Raw genomic sequence first — 9,465 nt, 5'->3', positions numbered from 1 at the left:
GGCCCCGCCCCCGCAGGTGGGAATGGATTCAACTCTAGGTTCCCGCCAAGGGCACAATCGTGAACCTGCCCTGGGAAGGCCAAGCTGCAAACGGCAAACGTTGAATGGGAGGCTCCGATTTGAGTCTGATTCCTGGGTCTGTGGCCCCGGGAAGGATGCCAATCAAGGCTGAGGCTTCTGCTGGGGGCACAGGACAGACAAGGCTAGGCAAAAGGACTCTAAGAGTAGGTTCCGGGAGGGCACCCCTCCCGCCCTCGGTTCCCCAGTCACTGTCCCGGCCCTGCACCCACTCCTCCGCAAGCCAAGGAAGCCCGAAGCAGCAGCAGCCTCCAAACCGTTTATTTCTCCGGACCTGGAGGTGGGGGTCGCTGGGGGCGAAGCGGGCACAATACTGCGGGCAGCAGGGCCTTGGTGCAGGCGGGTAGGGCCAGCGCGGCCCTCAAGCGAAGGTGGAGTTGTTCCAGCCCACGTTGGCCGCGTTCATGTCGTAGTAGTTGATGTAGATCCTGCGGGGCGTGGAAGCCAGATTCAGCGGGCTGCGTTGTCACGGGCCTTGGGCTGCGCCCCTCGGCGCCCCCACCGCCCCTCGGCGCCCCCACCGCCCCTCGGCGCCTCCACCGCCCCACGCACCTATCAGGGCTGACGCGCAGGCGCTCGGCCAGCAGGCCACACAGCAGCTTGCTGTAGGAACGGTTCTGCGCGCCGCCGATCTTGCCGATGCTGTGCAGGCTGCAGAGCGCGCACGGCTCGCTGGAGCCGCCGAAGACCATGAGCTGGTCAGGGACCACGTGCACCGCGATGTACTATGGGGAGACGGGGTGCGGTCAGCCGGCCCGCGAGCCCTCGCCTGGGCCCGGGCGGCCACCCATTCCATCCCTTCCCTGCCCAGAGCCTCGGCCTGGAGTCGCCCCCTCCTCGCCCCCAAGCCCGGGACCACCTCGTCCGGCCCGCACCCCTTCTCCCTGTTCTCTCCTGGCAAACCTGGGCCGGCTTGCCGGTGGCCTGCGCCAGCTGCTGAGTGAGCTCGGAAAGGAGCCCGTCCGGCACGGAAGCGCGGGGGACATTGGTGTTCACCACGAACATCGGCATGCTGGCGAAAGAACGGCGGGGACGGATGCACAGAAACCCACCAACGCGCGAAAGGCTGCAGTACGGTAACCTGAGCTACGTGACCGCCGCCTGGTGCCGCCCAACAGGAAGCTGAGGCCCCGCCTCCTGTGACGCCACAGCCGGCGGACGCCCCGCCTCCGGACGCCCCGCCTACGTGCGGCTGTGGGGCCCTCCGGCTGGTGGGGCCCTTCAGTCTTCGGAAGCGGAGGCCCCGCCCCTGTGCGGCCACAGCTCTCTCCTGACTGCTGAAGTCCAGGCTGGCGGAGACCCTGTCTTGGCGGAATTTGGGTTGCTGGCTTCCTGGTCCCACTCACCCTCTCAAAGCCGTTCTTCACGCGGCGGCCAGAAATATTCCTATCCTTCGTTTCTTCGCTAGTCCTTTACTTTAGTCACTGACGTTTATTCAGCGACGTGTGTGTGCCAGGAGTTCGAGATGCAGCAGTTAACTGAGCACGTGGCCCCTTGCCACCCGCCAGGAGCTCACAGCCAGCAAAGTAGATGAAGTCCCAGCCCATTCCACCACACGCACCGAACCTTTGTGTGCCCTGAGTTTCCAGGGCTACATATTCCCCAAGGCTGTAGTCCTGGGCCTGTGTGTGTGTGTGTGTGTGTGTGTGTGTCTGTGTGAGAGTGATGGGGAAAGGTAGGCATTGCTGCAGGTAGAAGGGGGCAGCCAGAGCAGAGTCAGGGGCAGCATCCAGGTGCCTTCCCTGCACCCTTGCTCTTTAACGTAAGTGAGCATGCTGGGAGGTGCCAGGGGGAGGGGCAGGGAATAAGAGATGAGGCTCAGGCAGGGCTCCATAGGCCAAGCAGTTAACAGCTCTGTCTCGGAGCCCCTGCTCCCCTGGGCAACTTCTCTGCAGGTCTGGGAACTTTAGCTCCTCAGGGGAAGCCCCACCATAGTTAGGTCCTCTAGGAATGCCCTCCCTGAGAGTCTTGGTGAATTCTTTCCATGCCTTCCACCAATGGTAAGCTCAGGGGGCATCTAGTGGGTAGCAAGCATACAAGAGACACAGACTGAATACTGGTTGAATGAACGAATGGGTGAATGAAGACAGTCATGACACGGCAGGAAGAGGATAGGGCAGTGGCTGGATTGGGACCCTGGCCAGGCCTGCAGGCCTTGCCATCCCTGGGAAGAAGGGCTTGTGGCTACGTGGCCACCCCACTTCCACTCTGAAGAGCCCCCTCTGCTCAGGGTGCTGTGCTGGGGAACAGATCTCTCTCAGGTGCTCTAAGGGGCACACTGTGTTTGGCCAAGTCCTCAGAGCTCTCCAGGAAGGTCCTGTCTTTGGCATCTGGCAGGTGCTATCCAGTTAAGGTGGCACAGCACACACTGGCCTTGATATGCTACAGCAAGGACACTTGTGCCTGTGGGACGAGCCAGTATCCATTCAAGTAGGTCCCATGGCCCAGTTGTGCAATACCCTGCAAGTGTTTGTTCCTCCACCTAGGCCCCAGGCTGCTTCCTCACTCTCACACCCTATGCCCAGGCCTCCTTACCACTGATGGACTGATGCACTCCACACCATGTCGACAGCTACCCCCCCTTCCGAGCTCAGTAGCCAATTCAGCACCTTCTGCTTCCTGTGTCCAAATCCAAGTGCATGACTATTCCTCCCACACCTGTTGGCCTGCCAGTGAAATGTACTTCCCTCCACTGTCACCCTTATCCTTCCCTGTCTCCACCCAGCCCATCACCACCACCACCACCTTAGTTTAAACTAGCTGGCTTCACCTTTGGCCTAGCATGGACCCTGTGATAACGCCATGGTGGACTGTTCTTCCTGGGAGAGGAGTCTATTTCCCTGCCCCCTGCCAGCGGACCTGGCCATGTGACTTACCTTGCCCAATGAAATGCAAACAGAAGTTACGTAAGTGACTCCAGGAAGAATATTCAAGAGCCTGCACCTACACCCGGTTCTCTGAGATGGTGGAAGTGTGACAAGATGGATCCACACCAGCAAACACCAGCAATGCCCCTGTAGGTGAGCCACTGCGATTTTGAGGTTTACTGTAGCATAGGGCAGTCTTCCCTAATCAGGACAGCCTATTTACTAATTACCCTTCCCTTTCCCAGTAGCAGTCAGTGCCATCTTTCTAGAAGGGCATCTGGGGAGGTGATATCATTCACAGGCCCACCCCTTACTAGCTTGGACACTTGACTCACCCCCTCTCTGAGATTCAGTTTGTTCCCCCACCTGTAATTTGAAGATAGTAGTGTCCACCTTACAGAGGAGTGTTCTGAGGACCAACCGGCCTAAATACTGGTGATAGTCCCCGCTGATATTAGAGGTAGTACTGTCACAATGCCCTGGCATGTCACAATGCCCTGCCCCACAGTTTGCACGCCTCCCCCTTGGTCCCTGAGTCTGTGCACTGTCCTTAGGGACCATGCTCCTGACTCTTGGCTCTGGCATTGGTCTTGAAATGTGGTTTGCATGCACTTTACCTCATCTACCTCAGTTCCTTGGGAAAGCCCCAGAATCCCTGGCTTTAATGTGGTCCTGTAACATGCCCAGCACCTCTCCTTCCTTTGAGGCCATAACCTTATTCCTATTTGTGCGTTAATGTTTCCTTGCTAGGTGGTAAGCTCCATGAGAGAGGGGACTGGACTGTCTCTTTTTGGCCATCGCTGTTTGCCCACCTCCTTGACCCATTATTACCTCAGTGGTAGGCAGAGGGCCTCCAAAGATGTCCATGATCTAACCCCTGGAATCTGTGAATGTTATGTTACACGGCAGAAGGCACCACACAGATGTGATTAGAATTGTGGACCTTCAAATTGGGGGGTCATTATGGATTATCTGGGTTGGCCCAATGTAATCACACGAGCCCTTAAAAGCAGATAATTTTTTCCAGCTAGACTCAGTGAGATGCGGCAGAAGGGGAAGTCAGACTCAAAAGCAGGAGAAGGACTTGATGCGCCATTACTGACTCTGAAGATGAAGGAGGCTAGGAGCCTCAGTCATACAACCACAAGGAACTGGATTCTGCTAACAACCTGAATGGACTTGGGAGAAGTGGGTTCTTCTCTAGTTGACCTAGGGACACCTTGACTTTGGCCGTACAAGACCCTAAGCAAAAGACCCAGTCACTTGATGCTGGACTTCTGACCCACAGAAAGTGTGAGATAATAAATCTATGTTGTTTTAAGCTGACAAATGTGTGTTGATTTGTTCTAGGAGCAATAGAAAGATAATACACTTGGCATTGATAGGGGCTTGATAATTATTTGCTGAACAGCAGGGACACATGCACTGGGAGGTGTCGGCAGGCTGCTGAGCTGCCTGGGATCATCTCCCCTTTCCTCCTCACTGACCGAATCTCAGTTCTGTTTGATTAGAACACTCGCTGCCCCAGAGCCCCTGACAACCAGGCATGGCCACATGAAGCTCATGCCATGTGTGGGGTTTATGGGGAAGCAGGTGATTTGCTAACAGAGGTGCCACCCTTCCCTTTTCCTCCTGCCCACTCCCCAAACTTGGACATGACCCCCAGATATGCAGCAACTGTTAGGCAACCATGAGCTGGAAAAACACAGGCCAAAGAGCCAGGAGTGGCAGCCCAGAGGAGCCTGGGGCTCTGAAAAATAAACCCCTCTCTGCCCAAAGCACTGCTTATCAGGGTTTGTGTCATTTGCAGCCCCAGTGCAAGTCCTGGCTCCTGCAGAGGACTTCCTGAGTGCCATGTCCAGGCATTCTTACTGCAAGTGTTTTTGCTGCAGGCATTTTCATGGCAAACGTTTTTGCCACATCACTGACCGGTCACAAGGCAGTGTTGCCATAAAAGATAAAATCAAGAAAAATAAAAGAGGGACATTCATTAAAAAGGACATAATTAATGAAACATGAAAACTGAATAATAAAACTACTTGGCTGAGAAATACAAAATTTTTGGATACATTTATTTTTTTTAATGTTTACTCATTTTTGAGAGACAGAGATAGAGAGAGTATGCACGTGCAGGAGGGGCAAAGATGGGGACAGAGGATCTGAAGTGGGCTCTGAGCGGACAGCAAAGAGCCCTATAAGGGGCTTGAACTCACAAACTGTGAGATCATGACCTGCGCTGGAGTTGGACGTGCAACCAACTGAGCCACCCAGGTGCCCCTAATATATTTGAATACATTTAAAACGTGTGTAGATTCTATGCAAATAATTTTATTTTGTGGATTGTATCTATGTATGCTTTCAAGATCTTTCATTCATAGTATTGCACATTTTTTTTTATTCACTCATTAGGCATCACAGTTTTTCTTTTTTCACTAAACTTTCGTCCTTCATTAAGAGAGATATCTGTTTCTAAACACTAGGGTGCATTTTGTTTGTTCGTTTTTATTTTGTTTTTACTTTTTTAAAATTTTTTAATGTTTATTTATTTCTTAGAGAGAGACAGAGAATGAGCTGGGGAGAGGCAGAAGAAAGAGAGATGCAGAATCTGAAACAGGCTCCAGGTTCCAAGCTATCAGCACAGACCTGGATGAGGGGCTCGAACCCACGAACTGGGAGATCATGATCTGAGCCAAAGTCAGATATGCAACTGACTGAGCCACCCAGGCGCCCCTGTTTGTTTGCTTTTACAGGTGTATTTTTGAGAGACAAGGAGAGAGCATGAGTGGGGAGGGTTGGAGAGAGAGGGAGACAGGATCAGTGGCAGGTTCTGTGCTGACAGCAGAGAGCCCTATGCAGGGCTTGAAGAACCATGAGATCGTATATACATATACATAGGGTGTATATCACATCTTTATCCATTATCCATTAATCAATCGATGGACACTGGGGCTGCTTCCATAATTTGGTATTGTAGATAATGCTGCTATAAACATAGGGGTGTATGTGTCCCTTTGAATGAATATTTTTGTATTTGGGGGGGTAAGTATCCAATAGTGTGACTACTGGTAGTTCTATTTTTATTTTAGTTCAGTTTTAGTGGGTTTTTTTCTTTGTGAAAACTTCTACATTGTTATTTGTTCTTGGTATTTTGTCACATATCCATTCATAGACCTTCCATAGTTCTATGGGAAATGCAGTCAATACTCTGCACCCCTGTATAGACCATTATGAAGGCTAAGATTCATATAATATACAAATGGGAACACTGTGTCAATGGAGAAACGAAACCAAACTGTCAACCAGTTGATGAAACCAAAGAGCCCAACCAGTTTTTGTTGTGTTTTTTTTTTTTATCTTTTACAGCAAAATTGTTTCACAGCCAATTAGTTATGTGGTGAATTGCTTACAGCGAAGATGCTTACAGGAAAACGACCTAGAACCGTCTGGTGGGTAAGGACTGCCAGGCACGAAGCAGCGGGGAAGAAAACCTCCCAATGTAGGGACACGCCAGATGGGTAAGGGGGAATATGGCCCACGCAAGCACTCAGCAGACTCTAAAAGCAGGGAGCATTTCTGTGGGCAGGATCTGAGTTACCTGAGCTGGAAAGAGGGCATAGGGAGGACAGAGGCCTGCTGGCACCCCCCTGTGGGGCTACCTGCTCTTCCCCTTGCTGCCTCTCCCCTGCCAGCAGCCCATGTCCCGGGGCAGTCCACCCTTCCACAGCCTCCCACTAGCCTCATTTCCCTCAGCATCTCTCTCCTGGTCACGCAAGGCTCATCACCCCTACAGCAAAAACCCAGCCAGCCCTGAGCCCTCGACAGTCCCTGAACTCATCAGTCCCATGCCCTTGTTCACTGAACACATTGTGGTTCACATGTGGTGAACACATTCAGTGAACAAAGACAAGCGAAGATGATTCATCCCCACCTCATTCCTGCTTCTGGTCACAGTGGAAAGAGACATGGGGGTCAGCTGTACCTGAAGGTATGGGATTGCAGAGGGGGGTGTCTGCCAGGAGACCACCACATGGCAAAGAAAGGGTCTAGGTGTGGTGGGGAGCCAGCAGTCACAGCCAGTTCTCCCCACAGTACCCTGAGACATGGTCCAAAGAAGGTGATCTGGGTGAAGTCACTTCAACTCTCTGAGCCTCAGTGTCAGAATGGGGGGTGAGGTGGTGACTCCTTTCCCATAGGCTTGTGTGAAGATTTAAGGGGCTAAAAGGACAAAGTGCAAAGTCCCTGGCTTATAGTAGGTGCTCAGTGAATGCCTGAACTTACCATATTGTACCCAAGTGTCCTGGAGCAGGAAATGAGCTAATAGACCTCAACCCCAATGGTGGACATGCAAGCCAAGAGGGTGACTGTGCTCTCCTTCCCTGGTGTCCAAGTCCTGTCCCAACCCACCCCTGTCCTCACAGGATCCTTCAAAGCCAAGGCCAGGCTGCTCAGAAGGCCCCCAGGCACTGTTCTGCTCCTGCTGCTGCATAGTCCCGCTCGGACTCACATCCACGAGAGCTCACAGCAGCCTGTCCCAAAGGTAGTGTCCTGGACTTCTTGGAAATCCTTATTTCCCAGAGGACACATAAGCATGCACCCTGGTGGCAGGGCACCTTAGAGAGTATGAGGTCACTGGTCATTGGAGTGTCATGGGAAGAGACCATGGGAGGGTCTGGCTCCCTATAATTACAGGATAAATTCCCCACCTGGCCTTCAGCCCCCCCCCCCCACTTCACCTTAGAGCTCTTCTGCCCCATGGATGCTGGGCTTCCCTGCCCACACATCCGCTCTGTCCCAGGGCTTTCCCATCTCCCTTCAGTAGCATCTATGGCCCTCATGAAGTCTTCCTGACACCTCTAGCTGGAAACCTACCCATCCCTAGGCCTCATCACCCTGGGACACCATGGACACATTTTCATGGTCTGCCTCCAAAGAAAGCCGAGTATGTGTGTGTGTGCGCACACATGCACAAAAAGTTGGCATTCACCCCTGGAATGTGGCTCTACTGCTGGAGCCACAGGGATGAGACCTGGGCTCCCCCTCAGCATCCTTGTTTTTCTTAGAGTGTCTGGTTCTCCCTAACCTTTGATTTCCTGCTGCCTGTAGAATGGAGCCAGGGAACCAGCAGCACAGGGACTCTGACCTCCTGCAGGGTCTGTAGGAAGGGCCAAACTGTGGACTCTCTTCCCTCCTGCCTCTGCAGAGCCTTAGCTGTGGCCCTTTGGCCTTGGCCTCCATGCCCTGCCACCAGCCCTGGATCTACCCTCAGCACTGGCTCAAGCCCCAGGTCCACCACTAACCCATAGTGTCACCGTGGACCCTTCAGATGGCCTTTGGACCTCCCCCACAGAATGGGATCAGATAGCAGAAGAGCCAGGGCCTGGAGGCAGTGTACTACAGTGGTCATGACCACCCAGGTTCAGTCCTGGCCTACCACCTGGTGGTGTGACCTTACTCCTTGGATAAGCCACTGCCTTCATGTGCCTCTCCTGCTCCTGTGTAAAACAGGGATAATAAAAGCACTTATTTCTGGGGGCATTTGCTCAGGTAAGAGGTGCCAATGCTTGTGAAGCACTCAAAATAGTCTCAATAAGTGGAAAAGCTTCCATAGATGTTGGCTCAGAATGGTGTTGTTGATGCTGTGGTTGTGAGACTGTTTGACTTTCTTCAAGGTGAAGGTCACTGCTTCCTCCCAACCCTGGTGCAGCCTGAGGACAGGGACAGTGGTGGACACCTCGGGATACAACAGGCCCTAAGAGAATAAACTGGATAAACTGAAGGAATCAATGTAATCAATGGATGATTCAGCTGAGGCATGGAGAGGACAACCTGTGTCCCAATAAGAGGGAACCAGAGTGTCAGGGTCCGGAGAGGAGTGGATGAGGACGAAGGCAGGAGAATCAACTGCAGCCCTTTGGAAGCCATGCAGCCCTGACCCTTGAGAGCAGGGCATGAGAACTGGTAGCCAGGTTTGCTGGCCCAGCAGGGAAAGGCTGGGCCCCGGAAGCTGAGACTCAAAGCCCGGGTAACTAGCAAGCCAGGGAGAAGGTGTGTGAGTCAGGAGAGGGAGCTAAGCTGGTGCTCTGGAAGATGGGAGAAGCCACACTGTCTGGGGTCTGGGCAGGTGAGTCAGAGCTGGGGGGCCTTTGTCTATGGAGGAGAGCATTTCAGGGGGGTTGGGGGACTGATAGATATCAGTAGACAGGGATGGGAAGGGGCTGGCTGGTGGGACGCCTCCATCAAGGGTGGTCTGAGGGCCCAAGGTCAGGGACTCACCCACCAGGCAGGCCTCCTCGTCTCTGCAGTCAGGGAGGAGGTAGCACAGGCTCTCAGGGAACAGGGGCAAGGAGACAAGCTGAAGCAGCCCAAGCACCAGGCAGCTGGCAGGCAGCAAGGCCCAGGCCTGCGTGGGTTTCCCAGGAGCTCCCTGGGGAGGCAGAGGAGAGTCCAGGTCAGATGCATCCTTGCTAGAATCCTTCCCTTACCCCTTGTTCTCTTGCCTGCAGGCCTATAGAGGGTCCGC

The 9,465-nt window shown here is 53.4% G+C and overlaps 1 protein-coding gene and 2 long non-coding RNA genes across 4 annotated transcripts; 1 reads left to right on the top strand and 2 right to left on the bottom strand.

Moving 5' to 3' along the window:
• Positions 1 to 323: 323 nt before the first annotated feature.
• On the bottom strand, positions 324 to 1,200 carry MIF (macrophage migration inhibitory factor). 2 transcript variants are annotated; one of them, XM_043558247.1, is made up of 3 exons: positions 982 to 1,200; positions 631 to 803; positions 324 to 506 (listed from the first exon to the last, which is right to left on the bottom strand). In XM_043558247.1, exons 1-3 carry the CDS (start codon positions 1,087 to 1,089, stop codon positions 440 to 442), a joined length of 348 nt encoding a protein of 115 aa, XP_043414182.1. In that variant the 5' UTR covers positions 1,090 to 1,200; the 3' UTR covers positions 324 to 439. The 2 variants fall into 2 exon arrangements, with proteins under 2 accessions (XP_043414182.1, XP_043414181.1); XM_043558246.1 differs by having other exon boundaries at positions 954 to 1,150.
• Positions 1,201 to 2,486: 1,286 nt separating this feature from the next.
• LOC122470532 lies at positions 2,487 to 3,429 on the bottom strand. The gene is made up of 3 exons (XR_006293927.1): positions 3,312 to 3,429; positions 2,955 to 3,092; positions 2,487 to 2,697 (listed from the first exon to the last, which is right to left on the bottom strand). It is a non-coding gene; the product is annotated as an uncharacterized LOC122470532 (long non-coding RNA).
• Positions 2,993 to 4,271, top strand: LOC122470531. Its single transcript, XR_006293926.1, has 2 exons — positions 2,993 to 3,098; positions 3,973 to 4,271. It is a non-coding gene; the product is annotated as an uncharacterized LOC122470531 (long non-coding RNA).
• Positions 4,272 to 9,465: the final 5,194 nt, after the last annotated feature.

This window comes from Prionailurus bengalensis, chromosome D3 (assembly GCF_016509475.1).
Source record: "Prionailurus bengalensis isolate Pbe53 chromosome D3, Fcat_Pben_1.1_paternal_pri, whole genome shotgun sequence".
In the NCBI taxonomy this organism is placed as follows: Eukaryota; Metazoa; Chordata; class Mammalia; order Carnivora; family Felidae; genus Prionailurus; species Prionailurus bengalensis.
The sequence above is the reverse complement of the archived record's forward strand: the minus strand, read 5'-3'. Positions and strand labels throughout refer to the sequence as shown.

Excerpts from the sequence above, each read along its gene's own strand:
- MIF (XM_043558246.1), bottom strand. The coding sequence starts at position 1,064 with ATGTCCCCCGCGCTTCCGTGCCGGACGGGCTCCTTTCCGAGCTCACTC. Across the intron at positions 804-953 it reads GGAGAGAACAGGGAGAAGGG|TACATCGCGGTGCACGTGGT; the intron begins GTGCGGGCCGGA and ends GTCTCCCCATAG. Across the intron at positions 507-630 it reads CTGCGCGTCAGCCCTGATAG|GATCTACATCAACTACTACG; the intron begins GTGCGTGGGGCG and ends CACGCCCCGCAG.